This window comes from Crinia signifera, chromosome 3 (genome assembly GCF_055691185.1).
Source record: "Crinia signifera chromosome 3, ASM5569118v1, whole genome shotgun sequence".
Classification (NCBI taxonomy): Eukaryota; Metazoa; Chordata; class Amphibia; order Anura; family Myobatrachidae; genus Crinia; species Crinia signifera.
Window position 1 is genome coordinate 96,597,468 of NC_139219.1, and position 21,157 is coordinate 96,618,624.

Sequence of the window (21,157 nt, forward strand, 5' to 3'; positions counted from 1 at the left end):
GAGGGGTCACAATCCTTTTTTAAATGGTCTTTGCCACACTTTGAATCTGACAAAATTCATGGCAGAATCCTGGCAAACAGTGTAAATCATTAACTCATATATTACCATTTAATGAAGTAGACAATTTTGTTTTAGCAAATGAACAAGCTTTTATTCTTGCAGTATGACTGTCAACAGAGATTTCCTAGTAATGGTATCTGGGATATTTAAAGGCTGCTGATCCTGCAAAGAAAGAATTCAGAAAGTGCTGAAGGGCAGAATTCTATTGTATTCTATGTGCAATTAAATGTGAAACAGTGACTTACAGCTTTATCTTCATAAAGAGCACTGTTTGGCATTTTACTATTAATAAATGAGCCATGCCACAAAGTACTGAATAAGTATAACTAAGGCCCTTATTCAGATCTGATCACAGTACAAACTTGTTCTCCAAATGGGCAAAACCATGTGAACTGCAGGAGGGGCAGATGTAACATGTGCAGAGAGAGTTAGATTTGTGTGAGTTATTTTGTTTCTGTGCAGGGTAAATACTGGCTGCATTATTTTTACACTGCTATTTAGATTTCAGTTTCAACACACCTAACCCAGATCTAACTCTCTCTGCACATGTTACATCTGCCCCACCTGCAGTGCACATGGGGCCTTATTTTGGTTCATTCTTTCTGTCAAAATCCTTCTTAGATGGACAAAACCATGTGCACTGCAGGGGGGCAGATGTAACATGTGCAGAGAGAATTAGATTTGGGTGAGTAATTTTGTTTCTGTGCAGGGAAAATACTGACTGCTTTATTTTTACACTGCAATATAGATCTCACTTTGAAGTAAAACCCCACCCAAATCCGAAACGGCGTAGACATACTACAGTAAACTTTTGCACTTTTCACAAAAAGACCCGGAGTGACATCTTTCTTTGGATGATATATATATATATATATATATATATATATATATATATATATATATATATATATATATATAGCCTGATACTGCAGACACTTATTCAAATGCCCACAATAGGACCAGCACATCCTTCAATAATGCAAGAATTCTTCAAATAGACAGTTTCATTTATTGGAAAGATATATATAAGCCAGTATACTTATCCACAGACGGGCAGCAGATCAACATATTGTATGGATCAAAGCAGCAACATGTGGGCTGTGGACAGATCAGTCCCCTGACGGACCGTTTCGGCGCCAGTGCGCCTTTCTCAAAGGGTATCACCATATCTGAGTACAAAGAGGCTTTATATCAATAATGGATGTAGCCATAACTTACCCATTCAGAGGGGTGCGCTGGACGCCGGCTCAGGTGTACAGACGCCGCATATCTGTCTCACTACCGCCCAGTGCCACAGCGTCACTTCCGGTACTAATGTTCCGGAGTGGAACTGAATGCACAGGGTCTGGAGGAGCGGGGAGCGGTTACACCGCAACACCTGTTACCGGCCTTGTCTCAGACGCAATCCCGTCGTCATGGAGACATTAAAGGTCACATTAGAAATACACAGTATATACAGATAATGCACAAAAATGAAAATTAAATAAACGGATGCCGCTATGGTACAGGGACAGCGATCCCATCACATACAAGAACTATGTTTGCATAATAAGTATTTATAGATGTGTGGACTTAAGACGCATCCCACACTAAATATATCTATATAAGCATAATGATGGGTACAGTGATCATTGATCACTTCATTACCATACCAAGCGACATCGTATAGAAACCATACAAAAATTAAAAAAATAAAAGGAAACCTATACAGAAAACACAACTATACACCAAAAGATACACACAATATCGGTGTTCATATCAATGTCAATTACACATAGCAGGCCATATAGGACTTCCTTATGCTCAGTTACTGAGGGCAGTGAGAATTACCTCATAGCGAGATGAGCTGGAGGGTACCCTTGAGGGAATGAGCAAATGTTTCTCCGAAAGGGGATATGGAAATAAGGAGATCCAAGATGCTAAATCTAAGTGTCTGGCCCTAAACAGGGAGGAGCTTTTGAAAAAAGTGTCTAGTAAGGATGGAAAAATGGATAGAATGGTTTTTTCGAACACGTACTCTATCACGTCTGGAAAAGTACGTTCTGCCATCATGACCCATTGGCACATCTTGAGTACTGACCCAGTACTAAAGGACTCATGTAGTAGACCGCCTCTGTTCTGCTACAAGCGTAGTCAGAATATCAAGCAACATGTTGTCTACTCGGATATCAGTCCTAGAACGGACAGAGCAAGTACTTGGCTAAGTACAGTACTAAGAAAGGATCATTCAGATGCTCTGGATGCGTGAATTGCCAGTACATTATGACGGGCAGCAGTTGGCAGCACCAACTTAATGGGCGTACATATACCCTAAAGCACCGCATGAATTGCGATACGAAATACGTGGTATATATTGTGATATGCCCATGCCACAAAGTATATGTGGGCAAGACGGTTCGAACACTGAAGGAGAGAATTGCGGCCCACCGATCCTCAGTGAAGAAAGCCTTACTAAAAGTGGATAAGAACACCCCTCCTGTTGCCAGACACTATGCGAATTGTGGCCACCGGATGAATGAATTTAAATTCATGCCGATTGACCACATCCCGCCTCTGAGGAGAGGGGGAGATCGACATAAAAGGCTTCTCCAACGTGAGAGCCAATGGATCTACGATTTACAGTCTCTTGCCCCTCAGGGCCTCAATGAGGAATTGAACATGTCTATCTTTATATAGTATTACTGTGTGGTGTGATTCTGGTGGAGTTACTGGGTCCTTATTTTGGACCTATATGGCCTGCTATGTGTAATTGACATTGATATGAACACCGATATTGTGTGTATCTTTTGGTGTGTAGTTGTGTTTTCTGTATAGGTTTCCTTTTATTTTTTTAATTTTTGTATGGTTTCTTTACGATGTCGCTTGGTATGGGAATGAAGTGATCAATGATCACTGTTCCCATCATTATGCTTATATAGATATATTTAGTGTGGGATGCGTCTTAAGTCCACACATCTATAAATACTTATTATGCAAACATAGTTCTTGTATGTGATGGGATCGCTGTCCCTGTACCATAGCGACATCCGTTTATTTAATTTTCATTTTTGTGCATTATCTGTATATACTGTGTATTTCTAATGTGACCTGTAATGTCTCCATGACGACGGGATTGCGTCTGAGACAAGGCCGGTAACAGGTGTTTTGCGGTGTAACCGCTCCCCGCTCCTCCAGACCCTGTGCATTCAGTTCCACTCCGGAACATTAGTACCGGAAGTGACGCTGCGGCACTGGGCGGAAGTGAGACGGATATGCGGCGTCTGTACACCTGAGCCGGCGTCCAGCGCACCCCTCTGAATGGGTAAGTTATGGCTACATCCATTATTGGTATAAAGCCTCTTTGTACTCAGATATGGTGATACCCTTTGAGAAAGGCGCACTGGCGCCGAAACGGTCCGTCAGGGGACTGATCCACAGCCCACATGTTGCTGCTTTGATCCATACAATATGTTGATCTGCTGCCCGTCTGTGGATAAGTATACTGGCTTATATATATCTTTCCAATAAATGGAACTGTCTATTTGAAGAATTCTTGCATTATTGAAGGATGTGCTGGTCCTATTGTGGGCATTTGAATAAGTGTTTGCAGTATCAGGCTATATTGATTTATTGACCTTGCACTCATCTGGTGGTCCGACAAGTGTGCGTTCCCTCAAATAATCTATATATATATTTTTTTTTTTTTTTCTAAAAAGAGACAAAAGCGGAGCGCTCCATAGTGCAAGTATTGTTTTATTGTTCTTTAAAAGGTGATCAAACACAAGTGCAGTGTGCAATGAATCACGTACCATGAGCGGCGGTTATAACACACCGCGGATGTAAACTCGCGAAGAGGGCCCTCTGACGAAGTCCAAGTGACGAAACGCGTTGGGGCGTGGCCTGGCGTTGATCGTTTCTGATGGAGTGTAACCACTCCAACCAGCCGTGCCGCCTGTGGCTACATGCGAGTTTACATCCGCGGTGTGTTATAACCGCCGCTCATGGTACGTGATTCATTGCACACTGCACTTGTGTTTGATCACCTTTTAAAGAACAATAAAACAATACTTGCACTATGGAGCGCTCCGCTTTTGTCTCTTTTTATAAAATCGTTGTAACCTGTGGATCCAGGTGTTGCGGAAGCTGCCGGTTCAAGACAAGAACCTAAAGTGCTTACAAAAATCCATTCTGGGACTTGTAGTTCGTGATTTAAACGAATAAGGACTTGCGCACCAGATAATTTTGTGGTTTATATATATATATATATATATATATATATATATATATATATATATATATATACAGGTTGAGTATCCCGTATCCAAAATGCTCGGGACCAGGAGAATTTTGGATAACGGATTATTCTGTATTTCGGAATATTTTAATATTTCAATTATGTATTTTGAAGTACCTTGCATGTATGCTGTATAAACACATAAAATACACACAAATATATTTTATTACCACATAAAATACACACAAATATATTTTATTTGTTCAAAAAACAAGGTCTCAAAACATGAAACAAAATTTGTGTACTATCTCAGGTACTGAATTTGACTGCCAAGCAATCATTTTCTTGCACATATATAGTGCCAGTTACATATCATGTCACCAGTAGTGCTGTTACAAATGTCCCCAGTGAATTTTTAGCAAAAAAAATATTTTTTTTTCACTTTCTGGAATGTATGGTTTTCGGAATAATTCGGATAACGGATACTCGGATACGGGATACTCAACCTGTATATAATTTTTTCTTTCATTAAAAAAAATGTCAACTTGACCAATCATTGCATGCACTGAATACTGTATGTTATGCACTTAAGACAGAGAGCAAGGCATTTGGCATAATGTTGTTATGGTGGCTTGTGGTTTAGTGGGAGTCAACCATGTAACACTGTTTATATTTTACTATCAAAATAAGCCCCACACATACAAGTGTATCATTTGCAGCAGGGTCTACTCTAGGAGGTATTTAATTTCTAAAAATAAAACTGATACAATTACACCAGACTTGCATACCCTTCCGCATATGGGGCCTTATTTTGGTTTATTCTTTCTGACAAAATCCTTCTTAGATGAGCAAAACCATGTGCACTGCAGGTGGGGCAGGTGTTACTTGTGCAGAGAGAATTAGATTTGGGTGGGGTTTTACTTCAAAGTGAGATCTATATTGCAGTGTAAAAATAAAGCAGCCAGTATTTTCCCTGCACAGAAACAAAATTACTCACCCAAATCTAATTCTCTCTGCACATGTTACATCTGCCACCCCTGCAGTGCACATGGTTTTGTCCATCTAAGAAGGATTTTGTCAGAAAGAATGAACCAAAATAAGGCCCTTAGAGAGATGCTCACGATTTTTGCTTGAGCCTCCCACTGCCCTGCAAACCCCCTCATACTTCCCATTTTTAGGATTCCTCCATTGAAAATCAGACATGGGGCGGGACCTGTATGTAGCCGGCCACCTCGGGGTTGTGGGTAGCGGTGACCGAGCTGCTGTGTGAACAGACCTGAAGTCTGTGCATCAGGAGCAGAGAGCTGGCAGCCGGGACTTATTTGAGGCTGGCCTCGCACCCACACTCAGAGTGGGCTCTGTATAACTATCAGGCCAGCTCTCCCTGCTCCTCTTCTTGTGCTGTGCTGCATCCCCCCACCATGCGATGGCTCCCTGAAGAGTGCTGTGTGTACTGAGGGAATGGGGGCTGTGTATTATGAGTTTGTGTGCAGGAGGTGCAATATAGTGTTTTTGTGTGAACTGGGTGTAATATGGGGCATTCTGTGCATAATTTATTATGGTGTTGTGTGCAATGTGCTGCATTTACTGGGTGTAATACGGTGGGACTGTGTATAATGTACTATGGTGTTGTGTGCAATGTGCTGGGTACTGGGTGTAATATGGGGGGGAACTGTGTGTAATGTACTATGGTGTTGCTTACAATGTGTTTTGTGTACAGGGTGTAATATGGGGTGCGGGGCTTTGTATAATGTACTATAATGTTGTGTGCAATGTGCTGTATAATATGGGGAGCAGACTTGCCTACCCTCTGACATTTTGCGGGAGGCTCCCACTGTCCTGCAAATTGAAGCGCGCTGTGTAATGTAGATGTGATGTCAGGGAGTAGCCCTGCTGTGTAATGTAGCTGTGATGTCAGTGTGTAGCATTGTAATGTAGTGTAGCTGTGATGTCAGTGTGTAGCACTGCAATGTATTGTCGCTGTGATGTCAGTTTGTAGCACTGTTGTGTAATGTAGCTGTGATGTCAGAGAGTAACCCTACTGTGTAATGTAGCTGTGATATCAGGGGGTAGCCCTGCTGTGTAATGTAGCTGTGATGTCAGTGTGTAGCACTGTAATGTAATGTAGCTGTGATGTCAGTTTGTAGCACTGCTGTGAAATGTAGCTGTGATGTCAGGGAGTAGCCCTACTGTGTAATGTAGCTGTGATATCAGGGAGTAGCCCTGCTGTGTAATGTAGCTGTGATGTCAGTGTGTAGCACTGTAATGTAATGTAGCTGTGATGTCAGTTTGTAGCACTGCTGTGTAATGTAGCTGTGATGTCAGGGAGTAGCCCTACTGTGTAATATAGCTGTGATATCAGGGAGTAGCCCTGCTGTGTAATGTAGCTGTGATGTCAGTGTGTAGCACTGTAACGTAATGTAGCTGTGATGTCAGTTTGTAGCACTGCTGTGTAATGTAGCTGTGATATCAGGGAGTAGCCCTGCTGTGTAATGTAGCTGTGATGTCAGTGTGTAGCACTGTAACGTAATGTAGCTGTGATGTCAGTGTGTAGCACTGCTGTGTAATGTAGCTGTGATATCAGGGAGTAGCCCTGCTGTGTAATGTAGCTGTGATGTCAGTGTGTAGCACTGTAACGTAATGTAGCTGTGATATCAGTTTGTAGCACTGCTGTGTAATGTAGCTGTGATATGTGTAGTCAGTACTGCACTTTGTACTTTTTCCTGCCACTGCAGAACACACCCCTGAGTGACAGTAGACACACCCATGGGGGGAGATAGACATGTCATGGTAGAATGCCTTACAGTGCGATCTCCCTGAAACTACTTTTCAGAAGTAGGCAAGTATGAATTACACTTTAGTAATATATAATACCATATTATACAAACAGGGAAGGGAGTAAATAGCAATTCAAGAGCAAGAGAACATTATACAGACCTTCTTAAGTGTTTCCATAGCTTGTCCAAACATGTCTAAGTAAAGCTGTAGCTTCCCCACTTTCATCAGCTGGACTGCCCGTACTGGGTGGTAATTTGAATAGTACATGCTAAAAAAGACACAGGAATTACTTGGTTAATTACTATATTCCATGGATTAATATTTTACTTAAACATGTTATTAAATATGAAATCCTGCAATGCTCTAAAATGTGCCTGTTTTAAACATATATTTAACCCCTTCCCGCCCGCGGACGTACCGGTACGTCACGGCAGCGGGGTAGTTCGCGCACCTTGCCGTACCGGTACGTCCCCGCCGTGTCATGTCGCCTTGTCAAGTGACAAGGCGACATAGTAAAGATGGCTGCTGTCATCGACAGCAGCCGATCGTGTCAGTGCGCCGGCGGACCAATCAGAGTGGTCCCGCCCCGCCGATCGCTGTGATTGGTCAGTCAGTCCTGACTAACCAATCACAGCCTTTCTATTGAAAAAGGGATGTTTTGCTTCTCTTCCCGGGCTCTAACCCTCTCACTCGTGTTAGAGCCTTGGAAGGAGAAGCTGTGTCAGAGCTGTGTTAGAGTTTAGGCTGTGTAAAATTGCGCTGATCACCACAATACCCCTGCCTATATCACCCTCCCTGTGGTCATCTGTGCTGGGATCACCCTCCCTGTGGTCATCTGTGCTGTGATCACCCTCCCTGTAGTCACCACCTAATTTTGTGTGTTGTGATCCGTATAATTTTTCTGTACCTTATCCGTACACCATAATTTTTCTGTGCGTTATTCGTACCCCATAATTTTTCGGTGCATTTGTACCCCATAATTTTTTCTGTGCGTTACTCGTACCCCATAATTTTTCGGTGCATTTGTACCCCATAATTTTTTCTGTGCGTTACTCGTTCCCCATAATTTTTCGGTGCATTTGTACCCCATAATTTTTTCTGTGCGTTACTCGTACCCCATAATTTTTCGGTGCATTTGTACCCCATAATTTTTTCTGTGCGTTATTCGTACCCCATAATTTTTTCTGTGCGTTACTCGTACCCCATAATTTTTCGGTGCATTTGTACCCCATAATTTTTTCTGTGCGTTACTTGTACACCATAATTTTTCAGTGCATTTGTACCCCATAATTTTTCAGTGCATTCGCACACCATAATTTTTGCAGTGCATTTGCACATTGTCAGTGCTACAAAACCCCACACGTGTTGAAGCACCTCATAAATACATACACCAATAAAACTATGGCCCACCGAACATATACTGGCATACGCGTTTCTGGCCTCTGAAACTGAGTCTGCTAGCGAGGATGAGACAAATTTCCGTTTGTCATCCTCTTCATCATCTAGTGACTCTGATGAACCCCCGAGGAGGCAACGCAGGACTCCCACTGCAGTAGTCGAGTCCTCTGACCCCACATGGACAACCACTGAAAACTACGTACCCCAGGTCCCTGAGTTCACAGCGAATCCAGGAATACAATTCAATTCAGCAGGGTTCAGAGAGCTGGACTTTTTTTAAAAAAAATTTACTGATGATTTAGTTAATCTAATGGTCACCCAGACGAATGTTTATGCCCAACAATTTATTGAGCAAAACCCCACCTCTAATTATGCCCAGCCCCGCAAGTGGACCCCTGTACATAAAAATGAAATGGCTATATTTTGGGGCCTTGTACTGTGCATGGGGCTAGTGAAGAAGCCCACGATTAGGTCCTACTGGAACACAGACATATTATACAATACACCAATGTTCCGTGTGGCTATGTCAAGGACCCGCTTCGAAGCGATCCTTAGGTTTCTCCATTATAGGGATAATGCACAGTGCCCACCCCGGGATGACCCCAATTATGACCAGTTATATAAACTTAGACCCCTAATAGACCATTTTAGTACCAAGTTTGCCCAGGCATACATCCCCGAGAAGCACATTTCAATAGATGAGTCCCTGGTACATTTCAAAGGGAGGCTCCAATTCCGCCAGTACCTGCCAAGTAAGAGGGCAAGGTATGGCGTGAAGATGTACAAGCTGTGTGAGAGTACATCAGGGTACACACACAAATTTAGGATATATGAAGGTAGAGACACAAAAATAGACCCCCCACAATGCCCCCCCTTACTTGGAATTAGTGGGAAGATAGTGTGGGATTTGGTGCACCCACTGCTGGACCAGGGATACCACCTGTACCTGGATAATTTCTATACCAGCGTTCCACTATTCAAAAGCCTCGCTTCCAGAAGTACTGTGGCATGCGGCACTGCACGTAAAAATAATAGAAGCCTCCCTAGGTCGCTGCTTGGGCAAACACTTAGAAGGGGCGAGAGCAGGGCATTATGCAGCGACAATGTACTGAGTGTCAAGTATAGGGACAAGAGAGATGTCCTTATCTTGACAACAGTGCATGACCATAGCAGCACCCCTGTCCCAGTGCGGGGCACAAGTACCGAAACCCCAAAACCCAACTGCATTGTGGATTATAATAGGTACATGGGGGGGGGGGTCGACCTGTCAGATCAAGTGCTGAAGCCTTACAGTGCCATGAGAAAAACAAGGTTCTGGTATAAAAAATTAGCTGTACACATAATACAAATGGCACTGTACAACGCATTTGTACTACATCGATTTGCAGGCCAAAGGGGGACATTCCTGGAGTACCAAGAGGTAGTAATAAAGGCCCTTATTTTTGGCAACCAGGAACAGGGGGGCCCTAGTACTTCTGGAAGCGAGGCCTCGCGAATTGTACCAGGGCAACATTTTCCGAGTGAAGTCCCCCACACTGGAAAGAAAGGAAGGTCCCAGAAACGATGTAGAGTATGCTACAAAAAGGGGATAAGAAAGGACACAACTTACCAATGTGAAACCTGCCCCACACAACCCGGCTTGTGTATCAAAGATTGTTTTAAGATATATCACACTTCCCTTGAATTTTAATGTTTTAAAATTTATTTAGATGTACTCCACACAGCTTGTACAAAGAGCCGCATGCCATTACCTTCCCTTCTGAGTCTTGCCATGTGTCCAAACAGAAATTTACAAACACATATATGCTATTGCCATACTCAGGAGAAAAAGCACCCCATAATATGTTATACAATTTCTCCTATTAACCCTTGTGAAAATGGCACATTTTGATCTAAAGCTACATATTAATGGAAAAAAAAATTTTTTTTTTTTTTTCACAGCCCATAACAATTTGACAAAACACCAGTGGGGTCAAAATGCTCACTACGGCCGTGAGTTCCATGAGGGGGGCTAGTAACAAAAAGGTATCACTTGCTTGGGATTTCCACTGCACAGGTACAATATGGGCTCTGCAAATGCAAGATGGCGCCCGAAAACCATTCCAGCAAACTCTGTGATAAAATGGCACTCCTTCCCTTGTGAAGCCTGCTGTCTGCCCAAATAGCATTTTACAACCATATATGGGGTATTGCCATACTCAGGAGAAATTGTGTAACAAATTTTGGGGTGCTTTTTTTACTATTGCCCTTTGTGGAAGTATAAAATTATGGGGTGAATCTACAAATTAATGGAAAAAATGTCATTTTTCATTTTCACGTATCGATGCCTAACAATTTGACAAAACACCAGTGGGGTCAAAGTACTCACTATACCCATAGATGAGTTCCTTGGGGGGTGTAGTTTACAAAATGGTATCACTTGTTGGGGTTTTTGACTGCTCTGATACAACAGGGGTTCTGCAAATGCAACATGGCGCATGAAAACCATTCCAGCAAAATCTGCGCCAAAAACGCCAAATGGTGCACCTTCCCTTCTGAAGCCTGCTGTCTGCCCAAATAGCGTTTTACAACCATATATGGGGTATTGCCATACTCAGGAGAAATTGTGTAAGAAATTTTGGGGTGCTTTTTCTACTATTGCCCTTTGTGGAAGTATAAAATTATGGGGTGAATCTACAAATTAATGGAAAAAATGTCATTTTTCATTTTCACGTATCGATGCCTAACAATTTGACAAAACACCAGTGGGGTCAAAGTACTCACTATACCCATAGATGAGTTCCTTGAGGGGTGTAGTTTACAAAATGGTATCACTTGTAAGGGTTTTTGACTGCTCTGATACAACAGGGGTTCTGCAAATGCAACATGGCGCATGAAAACCATTCCAGCAAAATCTGCGCCAAAAACGCCAAATGGTGCACCTTCCCTTCTGAAGCCTGCTGTCTGCCCAAATAGCGTTTTACAACCATATATGGGGTATTGCCATACTCAGGAGAAATTGTGTAACAAATTTTGGGGTGCTTTTTCTACTATTGCCCTTTGTGGAAGTATAAAATTATGGGGTGAATCTACAAATTAATGGAAAAAATGACATTTTTCATTTTCACGTATCGATGCCTAACAATTTGACAAAACACCAGTGGGGTCAAAGTACTCACTATACCCATAGATGAGTTCCTTGAGGGGTGTAGTTTACAAAATGGTATCACTTGTTGGGGTTTTTGACTGCTCTGATACAACAGGGGTTCTGCAAATGCAACATGGCGCATGAAAACCATTCCAGCAAAATCTGCGCCAAAAACGCCAAATGGTGCACCTTCCCTTCTGAAGCCTGCTGTCTGCCCAAATAGCGTTTTACAACCATATATGGGGTATTGCCATACTCAGGAGAAATTGTGTAACAAATTTTGGGGTGCTTTTTCTACTATTGCCCTTTGTGGAAGTATAAAATTATGGGGTGAATCTACAAATTAATGGAAAAAATGTCATTTTTCATTTTCACGTATCGATGCCTAACAATTTGACAAAACACCAGTGGGGTCAAAGTACTCACTATACCCATAGATGAGTTCCTTGAGGGGTGTAGTTTACAAAATGGTATCACTTGTTGGGGTTTTTGACTGCTCTGATACAACAGGGGTTCTGCAAATGCAACATGGCGCATGAAAACCATTCCAGCAAAATCTGCGCCAAAAACGCCAAATGGTGCACCTTCCCTTCTGAAGCCTGCTGTCTGCCCAAATAGCATTTTACAACCATATATGGGGTATTGCCATACTCAGGAGAAATTGTGTAACAAATTTTGGGGTGCTTTTTCTACTATTGCCCTTTGTGGAAGTATAAAATTATGGGGTGAATCTACAAATTAATGGAAAAAATTTCATTTTTCATTTTCACGTATCGATGCCTAACAATTTGACAAAACACCAGTGGGGTCAAAGTACTCACTATACCCATAGATGAGTTCCTTGAGGGGTGTAGTTTACAAAATGGTATCACTTGTTGGGGTTTTTGACTGCTCTGATACAACAGGGGTTCTGCAAATGCAACATGGCGCATGAAAACCATTCCAGCAAAATCTGCGCCAAAAACGCCAAATGGTGCACCTTCCCTTCTGAAGCCTGCTGTCTGCCCAAATAGCGTTTTACAACCATATATGGGGTATTGCCATACTCAGGAGAAATTGTGTAACAAATTTTGGGGTGCTTTTTCTACTATTGCCCTTTGTGGAAGTATAAAATTATGGGGTGAATCTACAAATTAATGGAAAAAATGTCATTTTTCATTTTCACGTATCGATGCCTAACAATTTGACAAAACACCAGTGGGGTCAAAGTACTCACTATACCCATAGATGAGTTCCTTGAGGGGTGTAGTTTACAAAATGGTATCACTTGTTGGGGTTTTTGACTGCTCTGATACAACAGGGGTTCTGCAAATGCAACATGGCGCATGAAAACCATTCCAGCAAAATCTGCGCCAAAAACGCCAAATGGTGCACCTTCCCTTCTGAAGCCTGCTGTCTGCCCAAATAGCATTTTACAACCATATATGGGGTATTGCCATACTCAGGAGAAATTGTGTAACAAATTTTGGGGTGCTTTTTCTACTATTGCCCTTTGTGGAAGTATAAAATTATGGGGTGAATCTACAAATTAATGGAAAAAATGTCATTTTTCATTTTCAGGTATCGATGCCTAACAATTTGACAAAACACCAGTGGGGTCAAAGTACTCACTATACCCATAGATGAGTTCCTTGAGGGGTGTAGTTTGCAAAATGGGGTCACTTGTGGGGGGGTTACACTGTATTGGTGCTTCGGGGGTCTTGCTAATGCGACATAGCACCCACCATTCATTCCACCAGAATCTGTGCTGCAAAATCCAAATATCACTCCTTCCCTTCTGAGTCCTGTCATGCACCCAAATGGTATTTTTTGGTCACATATGAGGCATTGCCGTACTCGGGAGAAATTGCGGCACAGATTTTGGGGTGCTTTGTCTCCTTCATTCCTTGTGAAAATGAAAAATTTTGAGCCAGAACTGCATTTTTGTGTAAAAAAATGTAATTTTGCATTTTCACAGCCCAGTTGTACCAAAATTGGTGAAACCCCTGGGGGTTTGAAATGTACACTATACCCCTAGATAAATTTCCTGAGGGGTGTAGTTTGCAAAATGGGGTCACTTGTGGGGGAGGTTCCTAACTTTTAGCATCTTATGGTGCCTAGAACCCTACATGGTGCCTAAAAAATAATCTCATAAAAAGGAGGCTCCAAAATCAAGTAGGTGCTCCTTCTATTATGAAGCCTGTGGTTTGGTCAACGTGCACACTAGGGCCACATATAGGATATTTATGAAAAGAAAAGAATTGGGGGAATCAATTTTTAGTCACATTTCTCTAGTAAAATCTACTGTGTTCCTTAGAAAAATGTATTAAAATTGAAAATCTGCTAAAAAAATGAAATTTTGAAATTTCACCTACACTTTGTTTTAATTCCTGTGAAACACCTAAAGGGTTAACAAACTTCCAAAATGCTGTTTTGAATACTGTGAGGGGTGCAGTTTTTGAAATGGCATCATTTATGGGGGTGTCTCACATACAAGTCCCTCAAAGTCACATCAGAACTGAACTGGTCCCTAAAAAAATCAGTGTTTGAAATTTTCTTGAAAATTTGAGAATTTGCTATTTATATTTTAAGCCTCCTAGTGTCCAAAAAAATGAAAAGGAGGTTGAAATAATGATGGCAACATAAAGTAGACATATGGTCTTTGTTAGTTATTAACTATTTTGAGTGGTATGATTATTTGTCTCACAAGCAGAAAATTTAACATTTTGCAAATTGCAAAATTTTCAATTTTTTTTACGACATTTTGGTATTTTTCACAAATAAACACAGACTGTATCGACCAAAATTTATCACTAACTTAAAGTACAATGTGTCACGAGAAAACAATCTCAAAATCAGTTGGATAAGTAAAAGCATTAGAAAGTTATTCCCACATAAATTGACACATGTCTGATTTGAAAAATAGGGCTGCGTCCTTTGGGCCCAAATAGGCCGCGTCCTTAAGGGGTTAAGGAGTATACTGTATAGTGCATTTTATTTATTTATTTACAGTTTCTTATATAGCGCAGCAGATTCCGTTGCGCTTTACATTTGTAAACAGAGATAAACAAACTGGGTAACAACAGACAGACTTGGAGGTAAGAGGGCCCTGCTGCAAGCTTACAATCTATAGGGACATAGGAGGGAAACACAAGGACAGGCATCAGTGATAGCATAGCTTGTAGGTCCAGAAGGCAGGGGCAAACGCAGGATTTTCAGAAGGGGGTTTCCAGAGGGGCGGAGCAAAGCACAGAGATGGACATTAGGTGACCCAGTATATGCCGGGTCAGTTAAAGTATTATAGATAGACCAAATGTATATAAATAAGAATAATAATAAAAAAAAAAAATATATATATATATATATATATATATACACCCCCCCCCCACACACATATATATATATATATATATATATATATATATACATACAGGGCCTCAACAGCAGTGTAGGCCCCTGGGCATAGCAATGTATTGGGGCCCCTACCGATCCTCCAGCGGTAGGGGTGGGGAAAGCTTTGATGTCCTGCGGGTGGTAAGGGATATTATATCAACCGCTCAGCATGTAGGGCCTGGATCAGTAATTTCCACTAATTACCCCTTTACTGCACAGATGGTGGAAGAAGGGGGCATTGGGCTGAATGAAGGGGCCCTGATACATAACTTCCAGGGTGGTAGAGGATGTTTAATATGCAGAGGAGGGGTGTATAGTGGAGTGGGCTTATTATTCATAATTTTCTGGTGGGAGGACAGCTTGCTTGACTACAGATATCCGCAAATACATTTCTTAGATTTTAATGGAATTAAAAACTAGAGAATCCCACCTACCAAATGGTATTGGGGACTAGGCGATCAGAGTTCAGGAGGCAGAGCAATCGCCAACGAGAATATAAAACTACATACCAGGTGTGTGGAGCTGGAGCAGTAACCAGCTGCTGGAAGGCAGATATCTCTGGTTCTGGGAACAGTATAGACAAGCTACTAGTGTCCCTCAAAGGGGGAGAGTCCCAGCTTTGGGAATATACCCTCAGAAAAACTCTTAGTCAGACAGAACCTGAAATTTCTGACTGGGAAGAGCAATTAACAGACTTGGATGGGGACCACTGTTTTGAAGTCAGATATCTCCGGTTCCCAAGGGCCGATTTTTAAAATTCTTGTACCTATGGAAAAAGGGGGCCCTTAGACTCCTGGGGGTTTCTGGGTACTAAGAAACCCGCCCCCCCTGCGTGCACTACTGGAAGGGAAGCTATATAATACATAAGTGCCTCAGAGGGTTATGTGTATGGAACTTAAATATGCTAGGCTTGCCTGAAGAGGTGAGTTTTCAGGGAACTCTTGAAAGTTTGGATGCTAGCGGAGAGTCTTATTGTGCGTGGAAGGGCATTCCATAGAATGGGAGCAGCCCGATGAAAGTCCTGTAACAGTGAATGGGAGCTGGTGATCCGTGCAGAAGAGAGATACAGATCTTGTGCAGAGCGGAGTGGTCCAGATGGGAGATATTTTGTGATAAGTAAAGAGATAAGAGCTGGTGCAGTATGGTTAATAGTTTTATATGCTAGTAGAAGGGTTTTATATTGAATATGGTAAAACACAGGTAACCAATGGATGGACTGGAAGAGCGCATCAAGTGATGATGAGCATCTTGCTAGGAAGATCAGCCTAGCAGCAGCAGTTGAAATGGATAGCAGTGGCGAGAGTCTGTTTTTGGGAAGACCAGTTAGGAGACTATTGCAATAATCAATGCGGGATATAATGAGCGCATGGATTTGAGATTTAGTAGAGTCTTGTGTGAGATACGGTCGTATTTTGGACAGTAAAAGGACAGTTCAGAGTCGAAGATAACCCTTAGGCAACGAGCTTGTGGGGTAGGGTAGATTGTTAAGTTGTCAACAGTGATAGAGATCTCAGGATAGTAACTGTTCTTAGCTGGTGGGAATATAAGTAATTTAGTTTTCGAAATATTGAGTTTGAGGTGGCGAGAAGACATCCAAGATGAGATGGCAGAGAGGCTTTCAGAGACTCGGCCCAAAACCACTGGTGACAACTCTGGGGTTGATAGATAAATTTGAGTATCATCCGCATATAAATGATACTGAAGTCCAAAAGAGCTGATGAGTTTGCCAAAAGAGGAAGTATAGATTGGGAAAAGCAGAGGACCTTAGACTGAACCTTGCGGAACACCGACTGACAGAGGTAGTGAAGAGGAGGTAGAGTCAGAGAAGTGAACACTGAAAGAGCGATCAGATAGATAAGATGTGAACCAGGAAAGGGCTGTATCATTAAGACCTAGGAAGTGCAGTGTTTGTATGAGAAGAGTATGATCAACAGTGTCAAATGCAGCAGAAAGATCTAGAAGTATAAGTAGTGAGTAATGACCTTTAGACTTGGCAGTTACCAGATCATTCACCACTTTAGTCAGTGCTGTCTCAGAGGAGTGTTTGGAACGAAAGCCTGACTGAAGCGGGTCTAATAGTTTGTGAGAGTTAAGAAAGTGTGTGAGGCGAGAGTAGACAAGTCTCCCCAGTAGCTTGGAGAGGCATGGGAACTGAGAGATAGGACGGTAGTTAGAGAGAGAGTTAGGGTCAGAATAATGTTTTTTTCAGAATTGGAGTAATCACTGCATGTTTGAGCAGAGAAGGAAAAGTACCAGTTGCAAGAAAGAGATTGCAGATTTTAGTTAAGGTTGGGACAAGCACAGAAGATAGAGTTTTAATGACTTGTGCATGTATAGGATCAAGAGGAGACGTAGTAGAGTAGGAGGATAAGAAGAGTGTGGAAACTTCCTTTTCATTTGTGGGCACAAATGAAGAGAAAGTGCCAGAGGGTTCAGGTGGGGAAGACAGTTGGTTAGAGGTTGTGGAAGAGCATAGCATTTCATCTCGGATGTTATCAATCTTGTCCTTTAAGTAGGAGGCAAGTTCTTGTGCACTGATTGTAGCTGGAGGGGGAGGAGAGGGAGGAAATCAGTCAGATTACAAGATTTACGCCATTGACGTTCTACTTTACGTGACTGTGGGGGTGTAATGGGTAGCTGGAGCCACTTCATCCAGAGCTGTTTCAAGAGTCTGGTACAGGTGGGAAACAGCAGATGGGAAGCAGAGTTGGGAGAGGTAAGTGTAGGAATTAGAGAGAGCTGTTGTTGCCGAGAGGTGGAAAGTTGTGGAAAATTAATAGCATTAATATTTCTACGGGTTATAGGCATGCATGATTTCTCTGTCAGTGAGCTTGGGGTAATGGAAGAGAGCGAGAGGGTAATGAGATTGTGATCAGAGAGAGGGAAGGGAGTGTTAGTAAATCAGAGACTGAGCACAGCCTGGTGAAAACAAGGTCAAGGCAATGGCCTTCTTCATGAGTAGAGGAGTTGGACCACTGGGAGAGGCCAAGAGAGGAGGTTAGAGAAAGGAGTTTGGAAGCATGCAGAGATGGTGGACTGTCAATTGCAATATTCAAATCACCTAGGATGATGGTGGAGATGTCACGGGATAATAAGTTTGGGAGCCAAGCAGATAAATCTTCCAGAAATTGAGGTTTGGGAAGCACAGGTGGGCGATAGATAGCAGCAACATGCAGAGAGAAAGGGGAAAAAAATCCTAATAGAGTGACCTTCAAATGATGTGAATGTGAGTGAAGGAACTGGTGGTAGACCTGAGTATGTGAAAGATTGTGACAGTAATATACCTACCTCACCTCCTTTACAGTTACCAGGCCTGGAGGTATGAAGTGGAAACCACCATGTGACTGCAGGCGAGGCCGTGTCTGTGTGAACCAGGTTTCTGTAATGGCCAGCAGGTTGAAGTTGTGAGAGATGAAGAGGTGGAGGATGGAATTTAATTTATTGCAAACGTGCATTCAATAGGGCACATTTAAGTTGCTTGGTGTGTGGTGGCAGGCAGGGTGCATGAGAAAGCTATGATCACAGTAACAGAGGTTAATTAAAAATGAACCCACACATATAGCGATACAGATGTACCACTGCACTCGCCATTCCTAAGAATGGGGTGCAAACAGCACCCACACTTCCCAGGTAGGGGTGAAGTGGCCTGTGACCACACACTCACCTAACATACCTGATTAGTATTAAAGGGGCAGTTGTCACAGGTTTCAGATGAATGAGCTTATCTAGGGTGCATGAGAAAGCTTAAATGCATTGATTAATTCATGAACTAAAACCCCATTATTTATTTAATTGATTATTCATATGTTAAGGTGAGTTAGTTTGTTGTAGTGAGTGCTGGGCCCCCTTGTATTTCCTGCTGTATGTTACCGGTGGGCAGCAGGAGGATCCGGCTGGTCCTGGGGACTGTCTATGCTGGCCGGGCTGCGGAGGACCTGTGGCCCGAGGCTGTGTAGTGGGGGAGGATGGCTGTAGAGGATGTGGGTGCTGGCAGGCTGCTGCCCGAGCCCTACCCTGTCAGAGCGGCAGGGCCCAGGACAGTTGTACCCATAGCACCCCCCTGTCAGTGGCCCTGCTGGAACAAGACCAGATTTGGCCTAAATGCCATTATGCAAGAAGCTATATGCCATTACTGGAAGCACATAATTCTAACTTTTCATATCCATATGCTGTTTGATATTATAAATACTGTTTAATGTAATCTTTTTTTCCATTGTTTTTCTCATGTACTGTACAAAGCAATTCATTCCACATAACGGCTTCTGAATTCAGCCAATTGATAATAAAAATGTAAGACTTTAGAAGCTATTAAACAGTGCACGCAGAATGGACAGTTGTTGCACAATTAACAAAAGAGCAACCATAATTAATTTAGCAGGTGAGAAAGATGAGCCAAATCCATGGTAAACAAATGGACAGATGGATTTTAAATGCTAGAAAAAAAAACGTCTTCGATCCTGAAGGATATGTTTAATAGTAGCAAGAAAATGCTTGTAAATTAGCAATAATATAAAACAGATTTGTACTGGGAACTACAGCTGGGGGCAGAAATATTCAATAAACAATGTTTCCATTATTGCTGTGTAGCACACCTGCCTTTATTTACTGATAACTACTAAGTTTATGCAGCATGGGTAGGGCTCAAGGAGCCCATACACGCTCCGTTGTGTCCGGCTCCTTTCTGTCCGGCTACGTTCTGTACTATGCGATGCGCACTCCCGCGCATCACATAGTACGGTACAAAAAGTATGTGCTGCACATACTTTTTTACTAGCTACACATCGTATCGGATCGCAGTGCATGCACAATGCATGCACAAGGCATGCAATCCGATACGATGTGTACTTTAAAAGTACATAATGGAGCCACAAAACGGAGCGTGTATGGGCTCCTTAAGTGTTATGCTGCAATGTCATTGAAGTCAATAGAGAGGATGGTGCAATGTGATATGATGCAATCAATTATTCTACTCACATTTTAGGCTAATTCTAGGATAACACACTGTATTAATGGTAAATGAAAATATGTTTATGAAATAATGTCAGGTTAGAAAGAAAGAAACACCATGTCTGGATGAATGATTTTCACGTAACACCTGCAATAAACCCAATAGCAGAAAACAATTATACTGCATTTAGGTATGATTCTAGCTGCTTTGGGTAGTGTCATAAGGCAAAACCTATGTCATTTGGGTCACATAAAGTGTGACAACGATCACAAACACAGGGACTCAGATAAATGCAAGTGTGATAAGGAGAGATAAACACCCAGCCAATCACCTGCTAACTGCCATGTTACAGCTTGTGTTTGAAAAAAGTCAGTAAGGAGCTGATTGGCTGGGCGTTTATCTCTCCTTATCACTCTTGGATTTATCTCTAGTTAAAGCTTAATACATCTGCCCCTTAGTGTTTATTTTGTACAGCAGGTCACAGCATAGCAGGTTCAGTCCATATGTAGTCGGTATTACAGGCAGTAGCACACAGGCAGACGCAGCAAAGCAGACTCTTGAAAGGCTCCAATGGTCCCTAATATAACCCCCGTGGCCTATCACCTGGGGTAGCTTTTCCCCCCATCAAGAGCAAGGTGACTCTGCCCTGGAAACCCTTATACCAGGAAATCCCAGGTGCTGCTGATTACACACTTGGGATTCTGCTACTGTTTCCAAAACCTGGTCTGGATTCTCCACATTACTTTCATGTGTAGGAATGCTGACTCTGCCACAAAACCTTTAAAAAAGCAGGCATTGTACACATAGCATACCCGGAGTGTAACTACATGGACAAGTGGCGGAACGTGTGGGTAGTGAGCGCAGTTGCAAAAATATAATTTGGATTCCCTCCTCCATTTCAACCCAACGGTACTCTTTACCTAGAACGGCGCCCATCGGGGTGATCGCGGGATCGCGGGCAGTACATAAACGGCCGCGACGCGATGCCCGCGATCACCGCGATTTTCCCATAGGGAACAATGTTAAAAAGTCAGATTGACCGCGATTTTGCATTCAATGCCTCAATGCCCGCGATTTTACCATAGGAATCAATGTTAAATGGGCTACAGAGCCCAAATAGGCTCAATTAACCCTTAAATGTCACCCCAATTTTTTGACGCCACCCCACGATCCACGCCAACCCGAAGCGTGGCGAGTGCAGCGAGCCCGCGAGGGGCGGCGGTACGCGTCCTCCGACCTTTTCATGCCCTACTATCCACGT

At 42.5% G+C, this 21,157-nt stretch overlaps 1 protein-coding gene across 2 annotated transcripts in view; it reads right to left on the bottom strand.

The window, feature by feature from the left end:
• Window positions 1–21,157, bottom strand: part of SMYD3 (SET and MYND domain containing 3) — a 605,383-nt gene that overhangs the window by 14,622 nt on the left and 569,604 nt on the right. For both annotated transcript variants that reach the window (XM_083176239.1, XM_083176238.1), the window contains exon 11: window positions 7,211–7,319. In XM_083176239.1, coding sequence (XP_083032365.1) covers window positions 7,211–7,319 — 109 coding nt within the window. The remainder of the gene's footprint in view (window positions 1–7,210; window positions 7,320–21,157) is intronic.